Source organism: Erpetoichthys calabaricus, chromosome 8 (genome assembly GCF_900747795.2).
Source record: "Erpetoichthys calabaricus chromosome 8, fErpCal1.3, whole genome shotgun sequence".
NCBI lineage: Eukaryota > Metazoa > Chordata > Cladistia > Polypteriformes > Polypteridae > Erpetoichthys > Erpetoichthys calabaricus.
Window position 1 is genome coordinate 187,290,646 of NC_041401.2, and position 19,607 is coordinate 187,310,252.

Here is a 19,607-nt window from a genome sequence, read left to right on the forward strand (position 1 = left end):
CAACAATCTTTGTTTTCAGATCTTTGGAGAGTTGCTTTGAGGATCCCATGCTGTCACTCTTCAGAGGAGAGTCAAAGGGAAGGAAGCACAACTTGAAATTGACCACCTTAAATACCTTTATATCTCATGATGGGACACACCTGTCTATGAAGGCTTAGCGAGCTCATCAGACCAAGTAATCAGCATTGAGCAGTGACAGGCATTCAAATCAGCACAATGACAAAGGGACCCACATTTGTGCACAGCCAGTTTTTCATATTTGATTTAATTTCATACAACTAAATACTGCGTCACTAAAAATCTTTGTTTGGAAAACACCGCAGTACTCAGATGTTCCTGAGAAATGAAAGACAGACTGCTGTTATCTGTTTTGTTGAAAGTCAAGTCAATTATTATACAGGCTGAGAGGGGTTCCCTAACTTTTTCATAGGACTGTATAATAAATTTCCATCATGTGAAAATATCGGGACCAGCCTTTAAATGAAACGACACCATCTTTAATACTGGCGTAAAAAAAAAACTACTCTGAGAAACCGACAGCTTGGATAGAAATTCTGAGATTTGATCTTAATGCTCTTTTCTGTTAACTACAAATGAATGTTTCAGGCAATTATGGGAAAAGTGATTATTTACTTATCTATGCAAGAAATTGTAGATGGATGGCCTCCTGAAGTCGCTGCTCACTAAGAAAATACGGACCAAGACCAGAAATTAATTATATTTTATCATTCTTATGGTCCAGCTATTTGGATAACTGGGATCATTAGCTGCAGCTCTTGGATGTAAAAAAAAATAAAATAAAATAAAACCGTATGCAATCATTTATGATCACTCAGGCTTAAAAATGCCACTTTTTTTTTTCTCGAAAATACAGTTAAAACGTTAGGCAAGCGGATCATTAAAATAAATCTCGGTACTTTTCTGTCCACACCACTGAGAGATGCATTTTTAAAAATCTTTCGACTGAGTGAATAATTGCTGGGCTGGTTTTCAATTATGAAAATCTTCTGGACTGTTTTCTAATTAAGGAAATGCTTTGCATTAATTAGGTCATGCACGATTTCAAATCTGAACGATTCGGGAAATGCTTCAGCATCAGTCCTGAGTGGACCCTGCATGAATAATCCAGTGGTGTGGCATCTGCTAAACTGGCATTGGCTAATGGCAGAAAATGGGCCATTGCAGAGGGGAACAAGCACAATTTTTTTGTGATAAGAAAATATAATATATGGTGTCAAGATGGCAACGGGCAACAATATATAACAGAACTTTCTCAGATTCGCTTAATCTAATTCAGAATTGCTTGTAGACCACACGGGCGGGCACTAGGGAGACCCCGGCGCTGGACACGGCCGACTACACACACAACCACTTGGGGTCAATTTAGAGTCAAATGTTAATGTGGATGTGGGAGGAAAATCAACAAAGACCCACAGAGAACATGCAATCTCCACAAGGACAACACCGGCACAGGCATTGGAGCCCGGGACGCTGGACCCACAAGGCAGGACCGCTAACTGCTGCAACACCCTGCCACCATACCCTAAAGGCAAATTAGTCATTAGCAGACTTTTGATTATAAATTTGGTTAACATTTGTTCAAGGCTTTCTATAAGGAAACAGCGTCTTTGTTACATCCAGTTTTTTACACGTGAAGGGCAGGACGCTAAACAACTTGCTTAGGGTCCTACAATGTGAATGAACAACACTGTGATTTTGATGTCTAACATTTTAACCGCTCCAGCCGTCCATTATTTTCCAGACATTTTGCAATGCACATCTGCTATACAAATCTGCTTGTAAACGTTCTGACTCCCCACAATGCTGTCTCAGAAAATGTGGGTTTAAAAAGAAGGGGATGGACAGATTGACTGACCAACATCTGCTTTTAATTTGCTAACCTCCATATTAGGAGAGCCTGAAGGGCGGCCTTTTACATTTTTCCATCTCTTTGCAGCACCTGTAGGGCTTGTTTTTCCCAGCTTTTCTAGGAACTGACTTTTTAGAGAATACAGACTATGAAATAAATCTAATCTGTCTGTCATGTGGATATGCAAATTATTCGTGACAAAGGAAACATAATTTAGCATCAGTCTTAATTATGCATGAGATACCACATTTTATATGGCCTTGATTTATAAGCCTCTTATATCGGCTGAGAACTTGAATGCAACCTACAGCCTTCTGTGAAGAAATGTTACAAATACCCACCGAGACCGACGATGCAGCCTTCCTAGAGAATTTTAGAGGCTAAATTATTTATCATCACTTTAAATTATCCAATACAATCCTGGGAGGAAACTTAAATCACTTTTAGCTAAAACTCACTGTACGTTAAAGCGCACCCTCATAAAACCTGCAGCTTTGGCCTTTATCACCACATCGTCAGAATAGATTGATAGATAGATAGATAGATAGATAGATAGATAGATAGATAGATAGATAGATAGATAGATAGATAGATAGATAGATAGATAGATAGATAGATGTGAAAGGCACTATATAATAGATAGATAGATAGATAGATAGATAGATAGATAGATAGATAGATAGATAGATAGATAGATAGATAGATAGATAGATAGATAGATAGATAGATAGATAGATAGATGTGAAAGGCACTATAGATAGATAGATAGATAGATAGATAGATAGATAGATAGATAGATAGATAGATAGATAGATAGATAGATGTGAAAGGCACTATATAATAGATAGATAGATAGATAGATAGATAGATAGATAGATAGATAGATAGATAGATAGATAGATAGATAGATAGATAGATAGATAAGAAAGGCACTATATAATAGATAGATAGATAGATAGATAGATAGATAGATAGATAGATAGATAGATAGATAGATAGATAGATAGATAGATAGATAGATAGATAGATAGGAAAGGCACTATATAATAGATAGATAGATAGATAGATAGATAGATAGATAGATAGATAGATAGATAGATAGATAGATAGATAGATAGATGATGTACCTGTATATGTATATTTAGCATACATTTTTTTGTGGTTTTCATTTTACATAGATCTATATATTAATCCCAAGTTGCCATTTAAAATATAGGAAAATATACATTTAATAAAGAGCCATGGATGGAAGGATGATATAAAACCTATATAGTTACACAGAGCATGTAAAGGCATGAATACATATTTCTGTCTTTTTCTACAATTCTATCAATGCTATTTTAGGATACTTCCAAGTATCTACTATAACTGACATTATAAAACTTAAAAATATTAACAAATGCAGTAATTCCTGTTTAGTCTTGCTTGCATGTATTTAGCAAGTAATTTTATCCAAAGAGATACATAAACCCCACGTAGATACAGACAAGCAAAGGGCAGCCATACAACTTGTACATGAACTGTGCTAATTATACTTAAGTGCTAGTTAATGAGGTACAGTACATCACATGGCAGTTGTTCAAAAAACTACAACAAAATGATTAAAGGTTTTTAATTACATTTTAACTTTTTCTTCCTTATTCCATATTGTCAAACGAAAACAGTTGTGTGGATGCATGTGTGTGTATGTATATATATATATATATATATATATATATATATACACATCACAGAGGTGCACTGAATTATTGAGGTGTTCTTGTTCATGAAATATCTGATTTGATCACCAGCCTACTATGAACTGAAAGGTGCGGTGACTTCATAGTTCTTAAATATGCACAACGTGACCGAAATGATTATCTGCGGGGCAGCCCCAGATCATCACTGTATAATGTGTAATTACATACAAATAAATGATCCTATATAATAGATAGATAGATAGATAGATAGATAGATAGATAGATAGATAGATAGATAGATAGATAGATAGATAGATAGATAGATATGATTGTACAGTATATGTGTATTATATATATGTATATATATATAAGTTAGATAGTATATGCATGTGCTTAATATATATATGCACATTATTTTCCATATATAAGTACACACATTGTATATACATAAATGTATATTTTATATGTATTATGGGACATGGTGATTGCGTGTACATCCCAAAGAGTCCTATATTTTATTATTACTTTCCCGTTTTTCCTCCTCTCTACATTTTTCGCCGAATTCCTAGTCTGCGTTACATCACAAAGGTCTACTAATTGACTGAGGTGTTCTCATCCATGACAAATCTGACTTGATCACCAGCCTACTATCCATAGAAAGTGCGCTGCAGCCATAGTCCTTCAAAGAGCACAATATGACCAAGTGGTCGTCTGCAGGGCAGCCCCAGACTTTTGTCGTTTACTCAGCTCTCTCTCTCTCTCACATACACACACTTTTCTAATTGTCTTCAGTCCCATGCACAGACACGGGTTCGCACGGCTTATATTCCTGCTTTTTGGACAGTTTGACTAGATGTCTGGCAGAGGAATGCGCATACATTTTAGAAACATTGTTAGTTATTTTGTGACACTGCGTTAACATTTACACGGAACACTACTTACGACTCGATCAAATAAATTCCACGTCCGTTTAATTTACGGAGCTGTGCTGATGTCATCCTCGATCCCCAGATGTCACCTCGGGATGTAACCTCTGTCTCAGTGTCCTGTCTTGTCTCAGTCGCGCATCGATTAAAAGGCACAAGCGTGAGACTGAATCCTAAAATAAAAACATGCAGCCAGGGCCATCTCTTGAGATGCCACGCTCTTCGTCAAATCCCCATATCTGTACAGCCCAACGTCTTATTCTTTCTCACCTTGTTGTAACGCAGATGTCTGACGTCCTTCTATTGGGGGTTGAACCACAACTTTTTAGCTTCCCGGACCCTTTATGGAGACGTGCGTTTTGGTCACTGCTGTGTTATCGAAAAACAAGACCCTCTGTAAGGCTGTCTCCCCCGGAGTGCCTTCCCGGTTTGAGTCCGTCTGTTTCCTGAGGCGGACGCCTGCGCTCCCCGTGTCCGTGTGGATTTTCACATAACTGCATTAATGTCAGGTCTGTAAACGGACTGTTATTGAATGTCTCCAGTCCTTAACTGTTGCATACTCATTCTCTGCCATCCTTTTTTTGGAGTCCAATCGGTTCAATTACGCAGGGAAGTTTGTGGTCCTGACGCCTACTTATATTTACTGCCAGTGCCGACATTTCTGTTTCATACCGTAATGGCAGGGCGCTGTAAAACGCATCAAGACCTAAACGTATGCATCTTAAGTTTATAATTTGACTTATTTAGAATATTACCAAGTGCTTTTTTTGAGAAATAAGACAAAAATGCCACACTGTGTATTCCCCGTATGAGTGTAATAGAAAGCGCACCAATTCAGTGGCTGCTTACCGTACACTCGCAAAGGCCACTGTGCGGCGACACTCCGGCGTTCTACAAGTCATCGTTTCAACTTTCTTGCTTTACATCAAATTTCCGATGGCTTCACGCTGCCTGTACATGCGAAAATATTATTAGCGCAACTTCTCATTTGCCGTTTACTATGACTTGATATGTTGGGGTGGTCTGTCATCTGTATGGTTGCATGAGCTTCAATCCTAGCAAAGTGCGCCCGTCGCAGCCTTCATAGACTTTATAAACTGTTTCTGCTTAGACAAGGGTCCAGGAGATAACAATGAATGAAATGGACAAGAAAATGCTCACGGTGAGGCAGTACCCTCACTCCGGCTAAAGCGAGTTGCGGTGCTCACCTGTCGTTATCTTCTTCAAATTCTAGCCGCCACACAATCTCAGATGCCTCGGTTTAGGTGCCTCGTCTTATGCATTGCATCGAGGGTTAAGATGCCATCGAGATAAGCGGACAACGGAACAGACGCTCAATCGATACCAACGGCGATCGAGGGCATTCAGCTACAACCAGATGTCGTTTTATGCTAACTTTGTAAATGCGGAGGTCCGTTATTTTTATTTATTTATTTTATTTATTTTTCTTTCAGCGAAAAGCAAGACAAAAAGTATAAGTCTGTGAAACGGTACCTGTACTGAGTAAGAATCCACACAAAGTTGTGTACAAGAGGAGCCGCATCCTCTTCCGACCGCCACTTGTAGATAAAACATCAGAACCGATGTGGTAAGATAGACTGCACACTTCCCACTACGATCCAACACACCATATGTTCACTTCAGTCAAGAGTTCCGTGAGAGTGAAAAGTCTCCCAGCTAATGTGAGGATTGACACGACACGAGGAGGAGAGCCGCCTGATGTTGCTGCTGCTGCTGATGCCGTCTTCTTCTTCTTTTTTTTTTCGTAACAACCCGTCACGTGACAGAAGCTCCTCGCCAAGGGGACGCGAGCGATTCATAATCCACACCGGCAGAAAGAAGAGCCGCTCACACGATCGAGCAGCGCTAAGTTGTGATATTACAGTAATTACTGTAGAAAAGAGTGACAGAATAATCACAGGAAGAGAAAAAAGATGCAAACTACGGAAGCGTAAGCGAATCACGCGTCTTATATAGCCAAAAAATGAAACAAAGCCTGGCCATCCATGAATTCACGCGTAAGGCACAACGTTTCGTATTTGTCTTCGCTTTCTTTCTTTCTTTCTTTCTTTCTTTCTTTCTTTCTTTCTTTCTTTCTTTCTGTGTTTGCTTATTGTGTATCGCAGGGATGTTCTGCGAATCAAAAAACATAACGGCGTGGACAACCTGCTCAGCTTTAAATGGCACTCCTTGCGGGCGGCTGTTTTCTTACTACTTGAACCCACTTATGTAATTTAAATGCAGCCTGTTTATGATATTGCAATCTAGAAGTCAACTCTGGAGAGCATCTGATCTGATTTATTTATTTATTCATTCACCTTTCCGTGGGTCGCCGGAGGAGCAGGCTTGCTCGCTCTTGAACAATTTGACGACTGCCTCAGCTCCACGGACTTTTGTGTTTCTCTCCCTTTGTCAGTCTCTCTATCTCCCTCTTTTTTGTTTTCCTACTATAGCTGAGTGGTTTTCAAACACAAGACGACGTGTGATAATCACTGAGCACCTGCTCCACTGCCTTTCTACTGATATACCCTTCTGTGTTTCCTAAGAGGCGTAGAGACCACCCGTATCAACAGTTCACATGATTTAAATAGTAGCACGCCCCCGGAGGAAAAAAAGTTTCATTATAATTTGCATCGCAAGTGGCAATGTATGTTTATTTTGAGTTATGCGCACATATTCACGACAAATAACAATTATTTTCGGATGGTATTGTTTGTGGGCGACAAGGTGGCGCAGTGGTAGCGATGCTGCCTTGGAGTCCTGGATGCTCCATAACACTTAAAAATAAAGGTGACTATCAGAGGAGCTTTGTTTTCAGGATCCAATTAATTCCTGTACGACGTTGGCTCTGGGCTACTTCTGATCCCTGGCCACTTTCGTGTGTGGCGCTCCCACCTCACAGCTGTAACCTTTATGCAAAATATGTGACCTGCAAAGAAGTGAGATGCGGTGCGAAGTGAGGCGCGAGGAATTCACAGGAGTCCCCTCGACCACCACCATTATTGCATCGACGCGCTCTGGAGTTCACCATAGAGCTTCACGGTGACCCCCATCCCCACCCTTCGAAACACACACACACACACAGACACACACACACACACACAGATGCGCGCGCGTGCGCGCGCTCTTATTACTTCGATGCGGTGCACTAAGGAGGCGGCTATGAAGAGAGATGCAAAGTACGGTGCGATCAGGGGTTTACGGAAGACCCTCTCATCTTATTTCTTCGAAGCGATCGTGACTTCACAGGAGAGATTATTCTGGTGATGTTGTGCATGGTGCAGCGCATCAAGGAGGCGGCTATGAAGAGTGCAGCTCCCCATCTTCACCGGTAACTTATCAAACGTCCAAAATAAGATTCGTAAGACGACGAAAGTGCTTGTTGTCAACCAATCAGCGCAATTCATCGCCCGAACCCCACCCACTCCTGGTTGAACGAAAAGTACATACCCTGGAGATGGAGCTAAAAAAAAGGATTGCTACAAAAGTTTCGACTTTCTAAAAAGTCTCTAGTTTATGAAAAAAAGTGTTTGCAATGGGAAAGCCCCTACAGGGGAACAATTTTTGGCTCCCGATCCATTAAGTGACATAGGCGACCACCTAAGACGCCATCATCTTAAAAAAAAGGCAAGTTATGAAAGTAAAGGGGCGTGTGCTCCGGACGCAGAGGTGTACCCCCAAAGTATGATAAAAAAATGTCCGAGGTGTGTACACAAAGGGGCGGTGTTTGTGTTTCTAAAGGCACGCACTGAGGGGGTAGGTCGTCAAATTGTGATGAGATTGAGTGGACACCAAAAATTAAAGTAACCCCTAAAAGGGGAAGCGTCTATAAAATCTGTCAATACTGAGTGGGCGACAGGGCTGGTTTAAGACCTTTAGAGGCCTAAGCACTTTAAAGATTTTGGTGCCCCACATATATTAATGTGAATTTCCCCTTGGGGATTAAAAAAGTATCTATCTATCTATCTATCTATCTATCTATCTATCTATCTATCTATCTATCTATCTATCTATCTATCTATCTATCTATCTATCTATCTATCTATCATATAGTGCCTTTCATATCTATCTATCTATCTATCTATCTATCTATCTATCTATCTATCTATCTATCTATCTATCTATCTATCTATCTATCTATAGGAGCTGCACTCACTGTGGGTGGACGACTGAACGGGACAGCCGACATGATCAAGATAAGAACGATCACGTGAGCCCCGGAGGCCGTTACCAGATTCTTATTTTGTTGTATTCCTAAAAGCTCACGTGTTGGGTGAGCGTACTGGTGCAAAAAATGGCTGACATTGCATCATCCGGGTGGTTGTTACACATTAGTAGTGAATGAACTTAGTGTGTAAAAAAAGCGCTTTGAGTAGTGAGAAAAACACTATACAAATGTAACGAATTATGGTGATGATGATGATTAATAATAATAATAATAATGCGGCATGGTGGCGCAGTGGGTAGCACTGCTGCCTCGCTGTTGGGAAACCTGGGGACCTGGGGTTCGCTTCCTGGGTCCTCCCTTCGTGGAGTTTGCATGTTCTCCCCGTGTCTGCGTGGGTTTCCTCCGGGCGCTCTGGTTTCCTCCCACAGTCCAAAGACATGCAGATTAGGTGGATTGGCGATTCTAAATTGGCCCTAGTGTGTGCTTGGTGTGTGGGTGTGTTTGTGTGTGTCCTGCGGTGGGTTGGCACCCTGCCCGGAATTGGTTCCTGCCTTGTGCCCTGTGTTGGCTGGGATTGGCTCCAGCAGACCCCCGTGATCCTGTGTTCAGATTCAGCGGGTTGGAAAATGGATGGATGGATGGATGGATAATAATAATAATAAGAAGAAGAAGAAGAAGAAGGCCAGACTGATGCTGGAATTGAACATGGTGTTAAGTCCTAGAACCAGTCAGAGCACACACAATCCCCCTGTGTTGTCTGAGAGTGGGACAACAGAGCCAAGACCTGATATTGGTTTCATAAGAAATAGAGAAAAAAAAAAAACTACTGCTCCACCTACATCCAACTGAAGCTAAGCACGTTTAGGCCCGGCCAGTACTTAGATTGGTGACCACATGTACGACAAGCTTGGCTGGAAAAGCCGTTTACCCTGTAGTCTGAACGTGGATCCCAATGCCCCAAATGCGTTGACAGGGACACTGAACTGTAAAAATGGCACCATCCTTTGCATGAGTCGTAAAACCGAGGTCCTGACTGTCTGTGGTCATTAACGATCCCTGGACATCTTTCGAGAAGAGTAGGGTGTATCCTAATGTGCAGGCTAAAATTGCCCATCACCACCTGGTCATTCTATCTTAATTATTCCATGTCTCTAATCTAATCTCGCCCACCCCTTTATCACCTAATAGCTAATGTGTGATGAGCGTACTGGCACAGTAATGGCTGCTGTCACATCATCCAGGTGGGTAGTTGAAATGCTTCCCTTCTGTCTATGTAATGCGCTTTGAGTTGCGAGGAAAGTGCTATGTAAATGTAATTAATATTTTTTTTATGATTTGCATGTCACAGCATATCCATCCTGTCCGTCCCACTCGCACTGTATCGTTACCAACATGCTTCAGTGTGACACCGTGAGTTGATCAGTGCAGTTGTAAAATATCTTTGTGGAAGAGTTTCGTTACTTGTTGTACTGTTGCAGCAGCACTTCATACATTTCCTACAATTCCCAGCAGCCCCGGTACTCATACGCAATTGGGCAGCGTCACTGTAGCTGGGGTTGCTGGGAATTAGGCGCTTAATTTGAAAAGGACCCAAAAAAGATGACGAATATCTGTGTACAGGTATATTTGTTTATACGCGTGTCAGATACAACCACCTTGGATTACAGTTTTTATCTGGACGTATGTGATTTCGTCTGGGTTGGATACGTTGTCGTCTGAGGAGCGCTCCCAGTCACGCCAAATCTTCACGCTACTACTGGAATCTGGTAGGACAGAACTTTACATTTTATTCAGAGGACTGTTACACGGGTTAGTTTGCAAACCACATGCAGTTGACATCCGCACCTGCTGTACTGGACTGTTTTTGACTTGGTTGTACGTGTTAATTATTTACTGTGTAGCGCCCGGTGTTTCGTTCGTTTACATTTGTGAAGTGTTTGTAAATAATTATTGCTGTCGGGGAATTGGTGGGATGGCTTTTGCGTGCAATTTTATTTATCGAGCCTGTTTATCAGTGTCTCTGTGTCTTGAGTGTGTGCGTTCCGGGTCAAGGCTGGGTGTTTATGGAGTCCTCGTAGTCAAATAAACAAATCGCAGTCTTCGGATGGTGTGAATCTTCAGCAACCTCGCGACCTCTACACTGTTAATTCATACTGTGGTCTCTAGACGTTGTGTGAACAATCCTGATGATATTTGTTACGGTTGTGGTATTGCAGGATTACTAAAGATGGATGGCCTAAATAGTCTGAGTGTCTCTAAAAGATTAAGTCACCCACCTGTATAAATTGGCCCAGGAGCAGTCTCAAGGCAGGTGTGCGAGGAGAGTAACGTTGATCTGGGTGTTCGCAGTAAGAAAGTGAAATCCGTGCCTATACTGTTTGGTTTTATGGTAGGGTTTTATTATTTTTTTTTTTTTTAAAGGGTTTTTACTTATCTTGTATAAGTGTATACTAAAAGTCAAGATGCTGTAACTAATTGTAAGTGTATAAGGGGGCTTGTCACTTTTTTTTTTTTTTTTTTTTTTTACTCATGTCACAATCTATTGTTAGATTAACTTGTGTAATTGGCGCACTGTTTGTTTATAGATTTTTTTTTTTTTATTATTATTCATTATTTCACTAGTTTGGTTTTTTTTTTGGGCGGCGGGGGGGAGGGATTCATGCATGCATGCATGCATGCATGCATGCATGTATGTATGTTATTCAGTTCATTTGTATTCATACAAGCCTTGATGAGTTGTATTGTATCTAGCTATTTGCTTGTAATAAAAGTTACTCTATAAGGGCATGAGAATTTGTTTTAAATGCCGGACTTGTGCTATAGTATGTTTTATTGTAAAAACACAGAGACGGGACAAAGCAGCTTTTGTGGGGGTGGGGAAAAAATCTTATTACACGTACACTAAAATGTTTACATGGGGGTGTTTACTATATGTATCCGATTTAAGGTTAACTTAAAAATAGTATTACGTTTGCTTGCATCACAGTACTTTTTCTAGATGCATTGACAAAATCATGTCACATTAGCACAATTAAAACAAACCTATTAAATTATTTTAGATAAGGCACTCTCTTTCTCAGGGGTGGGGGTTGATTTGTTAAGTACCTTTTTTGTAAAACGTGAGTTATTTGTATGGAATGTTATTTTAATAAAAATCAATAAAATAAATGCACTGTATGACAGAACAACTTAATTTGTCCGGGGGGGAGGGGTGTGTGTGTGTGGCTTTTTATAGAAGCCGTTTAAATAAATTGCTTGCATACACACATGCATAAATTAAATATACACGTGGGCCCACGCAATACAATCTGAACATACACCAGAATGACTCAAAAGGAAGACATTTTTAAAGCAGAGAACCAGTGAGATGTTATGCAAGCGTATATTGCAGTTTAAGGAGCCCCCGTAGCGTTTCCTAACACACTAGTGCTTATTCGTTGACTGAAAGTCCTCAGTGTTGGGGTATCGAAGAGCGACGGTGCCGAACTCTAGCTCTGTGGCTTCACTAGGGTTGGTGTCATCCAGTGTGGTTAACCAAGGTAAGATTAAGACGTGCACGATTGATGGTGTCTGCGTACATCAATCGTTTCATCCAGCGATGGACACCTTGGTGATTTCAGCCCCTGGACTGTTGAGCCTTCCCCCTTAGTGACTGGTGATTTCTGCGATGGACACTTAATCGTTTCTTCAAGCACTGATCGTTTCATCCAGTTATCCTCTAATGTGATTTTTTTTTTTTTTTGGCCTGAAACACTGCACAAAAAATTCATAGACCGTCATTTAGATGTCACCCCTTCCAACTCTGTGACACCACTGTTCCAGCTACGTGCAAACTCTACAATACAGTCCATCTATGAATTGGTCGGCTCACAATGGCAAGTGCCCGAAGGTTCTCCAAGTGTATCATCTATCTGTCTTCCAGATATGCTAGAGTAGGAGCCTAACCCGCATCGGGCATCAGATTGCAAGTGCTTAAACGTGCTCTAAGTGGAATCCTCCATCCTTCCTTCCATCCATCTATTTCCCTGTCCATCTTCCAATGCGGCTTATGCAGAGCAGGCGGTTATCGCATCAGGCAGGAACAAGCCTGGGACATGCAGGGTGCCTTGCTTCAGGTGGCATTACTTGCACCGGCCCTGCTTCTAAACTCGGAGAGTAGGTTATATGTCAAATGTTGGCAAGTGTGCACTTTTAGTTATTATACACCTTTTTACGTTTTGTAAATGAAACCTTTCCTTGTATTTAGCTCCTGTCTGAAATGGGTATAATGCTGCAGGCTTTGAACATAGATGTGTAAGTAGGTATCTCTTATCTGTCTAGAAAAGAGTTTAATATTCACTTCAGGTGCAGCTTTAGTTTTAAAGCCTCTACCTGCTTATATGTCCCCCACCATAAAATCTGCCTTTTATTTCTACTTTAAAGCCGTATCATAAGGGACGGTGAACGGCTGCATATGTGAAAGTCATTTTGACTGCAGTTGAATTAATTAGTTATATTTATGCTCACATAATTGCACATCAAGAGACTCTAATTGTTATAAATTTCTGCTCTGGGTAGCACGGGAGTGCGCACGGCAAATATCCCAGTGAAAGCTGGCAGCAAATTAACGGTGGCTGCAGGTTTCAAGCTCAGAGTTTCATCTGCATGATGTATTAGCAGGAAAGTGTTTCTGGCAACCCAGTTGAGACTTTGTAATGCAATTACTTGCTGTATTAAGAAACAACAGCAAGGAAAATTATTCGTATTATTCTTATTAATCTATCAATTTATTTGAACCGCCTACTTCAATTATAAGCTCGCGAAGTGTCGAGCAAATGCTGGGGGTACCCAGTGTTAAGGAAGGGGGACCTCCTTAATAATAATAATAATTGGTAGTAATAATAATATCTCCGACCTGAATAGTTACTACTACTTAATAATATCCCAGACCTGAATAAGGGTAAGAAACTAGATTGGAATGGTATTATTATTACTAATATTATTATTAATAATAATATCCCAGTCCTGAATAAGGGTAAGAAAATAGATTGGAATGGTATTACTAATATCTATTATTAATTTATTTATTATTAGTAGTAATAATATCCCAGACCTGAATAAAGGTAAGAAAATAGATTGGAATGATATTATTATTACTAATATTTATTACTATTATTATTAAGTAGTAATAATAATATCCCAGACCTGAATAACGGTAGGAAAATAGATTGGAGTGGTATTATTATTATTTATTTAGTGAATAATACTCCTGTAGAACAAACCAAACTTGCGTTCACCACCCCAATCCCTTATTTTTGGTTATAGTTGCCAATGGACACAACTTATTAGTATTTACTATTGTGATTTTACTTTTCCATGTAAGTGATTATGATTTACGATTTAACATTATTCAATCAATAAATGTAATCTATTTTCTTACCCTCTTATTCAGGTCTGGGGTGTTGCTCTTGTTTATTACAATCATTTGTATGGTTATTATTACTGAAACCAGGAATTACAATTTTAGCATTTAGCTTAGAAAGCTTAGAAGGGGACCCTGGGTGGGATGCCGCTCCTGTATAAAGAACACCTGTGCAGACCAGTCACTTATACTGTTCCAGTTTACTTCATGATTGTTTTTATTTATTTGTATGATTTTATAATTATTGCTGAAACTATTCATTACAATTTTAACATGTGGAAGTGAAAATACCTTCCAGAAAGCATAGACCGGGTCTGTACTATCACAACATTTTCTTTTTCTTCATAATAATATTGCCAGTTCTTTAGATTTCATATTCAACTGGTACTAAAACGGTGCCTACTCAAGAAATTTTTTTATAAAAGAGCATAACTGAAAGTATTGGGTAATAATTTTTAATAATTTTTTTTTTTTAATAATTTTTTGCATTTATATAGCGCTTTTCTCACTACTCAAAGCGCTCAGCAATTGCAGGTTAAGGACCTTGCTGAAGGGCCCAACAGAGCAGAGTCCCTATTGGCATTTACGGGATTCGAACCGGCAACCTTCCGATTGCCAGTGCAGATCCCTAGCCTAGTAAATTTCGGGTCAATTTAGGGTTCCGGGAGGCTGGTCAATGTCCGATCACAGATGAAGGTCTAATATTAGCTACTGCTAAGATGCTGTACATATTGCTGCTTTTTTTTTTTTTTTTTTTTTTTTTTGCAGAATAGAGATGTTGATATTGTGCCGAGAACTTTTCAAGAAATGTCCCAACAGATTTAGCGATAACCCTAGTAGCACCAGAAGTGTTCTAATTTATGCTCTTCTTTTGGACTGATGTTATAATCTTGTGGCACTGAGATTTCTATTGGGTACATTTTATTGGTGGATCGGTTGTTATGGATGATATCTGGTTGGTTGACATTAACCGTGACATTGGTTTGCTCATGGAGCTTCCGCAGTATTTTGGATGAAGCATTTTCCTGAAGTTTGTGCTCCTCCAAGCTCCATCTCCATCTCCACCATTGCCTTGTGTCATAAGAATGAACCAGAGACATCATAAAAGTTTGGGTGCAGCCACCCCTGGCTGCAAATGGCTAATTTGTTGAGTTTTTCAAGGGTGTGGAGTCCAAAACAGAACTGATTTAAGGATGTAAAGATGGTGGCTTTAAAGAAGCCCCCAGGTGGAGCCACTTCATATACTGCCTGCCCGACAATCGATGGCATCTATTCGACGATTGTTTGGAAGGCGCGTCATTTCACGCAACGGTGACATTCCATGGCCTCCGAGATGCCCAGATCTCACTCTGTTCATTTTTTTTTTTTTTCTGTGGTGGTGATAATTATCGAACCCAGTAAATGCAATTTTGAAATTTAGGAGGTGAACATCTGTTCCAACAAGCACAGCCTGGGCACTGGATGGGCTAAACACCACTCCATACATACAAAGCACACTTGGCAAACCACCCCAGTCACTTATACTGGGCCAGTTTATAGTTGTGTACTGAGATAACATACACTTGTTGTTTGTTGATTTACTTTTTTTTCTTTTTTTTAATTAACAGTTGTTTAAAGGTGCATTGATGAGCTCAGTAGAAGTTCATTCAAATTAAGAGACCATGCATTAAATCTCAGTTCTTATTTCACTGGGATCCACAAAGTCCAAACGTTCAGCTCTCTACCAATTGTGCACTGGTAACTTTTTTAAAAAAAATTTTTTCCCCCTCTTGCAGCCTTCCGAAAGTCTCTTTCTTTATCTTTAAAGAATACCCCAGTGCCCCTCCAGCAGGCATATTTTAAATTGATTTCATGAAAGTTGCACTGCAGGGAGCCGAGTCACGGAGTGCACGCGGTGTGGTAACGGCGGACCTTGTGCCTCATTTTAATTGCACTATAACTGGTAGGGCCGGGTCATGCAGTCAGTCTGGCTCGGCGGTGACAGCTTGTCCCGGAGCGATGAAAACAAACAGACAGAATATTGTTTTGTAATCCTAAAAATATCGAGTTCTCCGAGCCTAACCCTTTCATGTGTGCTGCACCTGTCTTCTCATTATTGCTGTCAAAGTGAACTCGGTGCTTTTTTTTCCACCGCTAGAGGTAAAAACAAATCTCTCCCTCCAGGTACCGATCACAGTTTTTCAAAATGTCACTGTGTTTTTTTTTTTTTTTTAGATCAAATAATAAATACGGGTTGCACCCAGTCTTTTTTTTTTTTGTCAATTTCCAGCCTCTCTTAGGGGCTCTGTTCCACACAGGAGGCGCAGCTCATTATATCCTTTTCATGCATCTTTAGCACTCCTAATTATCTTAATTATTGTTTTTGACTTCACCCCAAGAAAATGGGCTCCTTCAGTCATGAAGTGAGCTACGGGCTTATTGATAGAATAATGTTTGCTTTGCATAAGCAGCGCCTAATTTATGCTCTCCAGATCACCTCTTCTACTTTACCTTGACAGAGCACCAAAGAAGAACAAATCCAATACAATTCATTATCATTATTTATTATTCTTTTTAACCTTTTTGTCTGTTCAGTGGAAACGGTAAATGGAAATACTGAGATCTGATCACGAATTGGAAACCTTAAGGAGATCATCCGTCTTTCTTTTCTTTTTTTTTTAATATGTGGCAGCATGCATGTCAGAGTCATTAGGATGTTTTTTAAATAGAGGTGGCATTATTTTGCAGGTCTTACTCACCTTTTATTTTGGTGTACGGTTGAAGAAAAACTTCTAATCTACTTGGATGTAGACAAGCTGGAACCCAAAAAAGGTGACCGGTGACGTACGAGGGACGTGTCCGGACTTTCATATTAAAAGCCAAGCAAAATGACACTTTTTATTGGCTAACTAAAAAGATTACAACATGCAAGCTTTCGAGGCAACTCAGGCCCCTCGAAAGCTTGCATATTGTAATCTTTTTAGTTAGCCAATTAAAGGTGTCATTTTGCTTGGCTTTTCTCTACATTCATAATGGCTAACACGGTACAACACCCTAGTACTACTGTACTGTATATATTTTCGTTGGAAACGGTGAAGGCGGGAGGAGCCGTAATTGGTCGAGTCCTAGAGGGTCATGTGACTGGCAAGCCGGCTGCCCTGAGAAGTGTCCAGCTGCAGGCAGGACAGATCCGAGCATCAAAATAAATTGACGCCCCCTTCTGGAGTCCCGCCCCTATTTCGCTGGTGAACTGACGCCTGTATTACAACGCCCCTCATGACGATTTCAATTCCCTTTAATTCCTGCACGCAAATGTGTACATTCAGCATTTATTACACTTCTAAACTATCGAGGTCTCTCAGTTCTGCATCCGAAGAAGCCGTTTTGGTGTCCTATATTAGAAACAAATTGAACAAAAAAAAAATCTTTAACATTTTGAATTTTATAGTATACGTTTTATATCTGTTCTTGCCATGTCTAATTCATGAGACTGCACTTCATAATACGTTAGTTATATGCTGCACTCAACGGAGTTAGTGGCTCTGTGGCTAAGGATCTACACTGGTAATCAGAAGGCTGACCCCCATATAAAAATGGGAAATGCTAAGGAAGAGGACAAAGGATAAGTTACAGTGGGTAAAGAAAAGAATCCCCCCTTTGAAATATTCCTTTTTTTTTGCTTTACAGCCTTAAATGAAAACACACACACACACACACAATATTTATTCCCAGCTTTACTTACTCAGTGCAACCTCTAACATCCAAGTGAAAAATATCGCAGCTACAGTTCAGAAAAAATTATAAAAAAAAAATTCAAAAACCAAGACCTGCTGAGGTGAATAAAGGATCACCCCCCAATGTCAGTCATTTTGTTGAACCACCTTTTGCTTTAATGACAGCCTAGAGTCTGTTGGGATTCTTCTCTATCAGCTTTGCACATCTAGATTGAATATTTGCCCACTTTTTGCAATACAATTTATCATTGTATAGGCGAAAATCACACAAGAAGTGGCTTTAACAGGCCCTGCCTCTTGACAGCCCCCCCATCCTCGACTCTCTAAGAAGACAAGGAAAAACTCCACAAAAAACCCATGTAGGGAAAAAATGGAAGAAACCTCGGGGAAAAGTAGTTCAAAGAGAGACCCCTTTACCAGGTAGGTTAGGCGTGCAGTGGGTGTCAAAAAAAAAAAAAAAAGGGGGTCAATACAATACACAGAACAGAACAAATCCTCAATACAGTATAAAAATAAATTCTGCTCCGTACTTTTTTTTTTTTTAAACAGTAGATGATATCACATAATAGGATTTGGATTTGTTTAGGGTCCTGGAGAACTTGGCCATCAAGCTGCCTCCCCAATTTGGACATTCCACAGCTGAGACAGCGCTGGGCCAGCCAATCCGATGAAAGGACCCCTCTACCCCACGATTCCTACGATCCTCCAGGGACGACTTTACCTTAGGCAGGCAAAACAGCTTGGCAGGTGGGCCGTGGCACCAAGTGGCTCTGAGGCTGGGGATCTGCACTGGCAATCGAAAGGTTGCCGGTTTGAATCCCGTAAATGCCAATAGGGACTCTGCTCTGTTGGGCCCTTGAGCAAGACCCTTAACCTGCAATTGCTGAGCGCTTTGAGTAGTGAGAAAAGCGCTATATAAATGCAAAGAATTATTATTGAGTGCCACATTTGAGTACTGAGAAGAGAAACAGAATAGGTGAGGGTGAGTAACAAGTTCTAACTATCATGTTACTTATATGTTTTAGTGCTAATGACTAACAACAGAGATGCAGTCTGTACAGTTAATCAGCAGCTCTAGTCAGGGTGTGCTAAACTGAAGTAGTGAGTCTTCAGCTGGGATTTAAAAGCTGAGACCGAAGGGGCATCTCCTTATAGTAGCAGGCAGACCACTTTAGGAGCCCTGTAACTAAAAGCTTGACCTCCCACTGTTATTTTATTAATCCTTGGAATCATAAGCAGACCGTCATCTTGAGATCTTAATGTGCGCTCTGGTTTGTAAGTCATGATAAGTTCAGACAAGTAAGCCGGACCTCGGCCATTTAAGGCTATGTTAAAAGGAGGATTTTGAAATCAGCCCTAAACTTAAACGGAAGCCAGTGTAAGGATTTAAGAAGTGAAGTTATGTGTTTGTATTTTCTTGTTCTTGTAATAATCCAAAATGCTGCTGCAAGAATTAACTGGAAGCTGTATAAAGAACAGTCTGAACATCCAGTGAACACCGCATTGCAATAGTCAATCCTACTAGAAATAAATGCATGAATTAATTTCTCAGAAGCCAAGTTATTTAGAAAACGCCTTAATTTCCCAACATGTTTAAGATGGAAGAAACATGATTTGGACAACTCTATAATATGCGCTTTAAATGACATGCTAGAGTCAAAGATAACTCAGAGATTGCGGGCTGATTCAGTAAAATTTAATGGGGATTCCAACTGAGCTAAATGATGACAAAATATTGTTGTGATCAGCATCATTCCCTCCAACAATTAACATGTTTTATTTGTGTTTAAAGACAAGTAGTTCTCATCCATCCACTCCTTTAATTCGCTAACACAACTAATTAAAGGCAA

The 19,607-nt window shown here is 40.1% G+C and overlaps 1 protein-coding gene across 2 annotated transcripts in view; it reads right to left on the reverse strand.

The window, feature by feature from the left end:
* Positions 1–6,426, reverse strand: part of LOC114656666 (ly6/PLAUR domain-containing protein 1-like) — a 109,549-nt gene extending 103,123 nt beyond the window's left edge. For both annotated transcript variants that reach the window (XR_007935566.1, XM_051930767.1), the window contains exon 1: positions 5,970–6,426. Coding sequence is in view for 1 of the 2 variants with exons in the window: in XM_051930767.1 (XP_051786727.1) it covers positions 5,970–6,018 (49 nt within the window). In the remaining variant the exon portion in view is untranslated. The remainder of the gene's footprint in view (positions 1–5,969) is intronic.
* Positions 6,427–19,607: the final 13,181 nt, after the last annotated feature.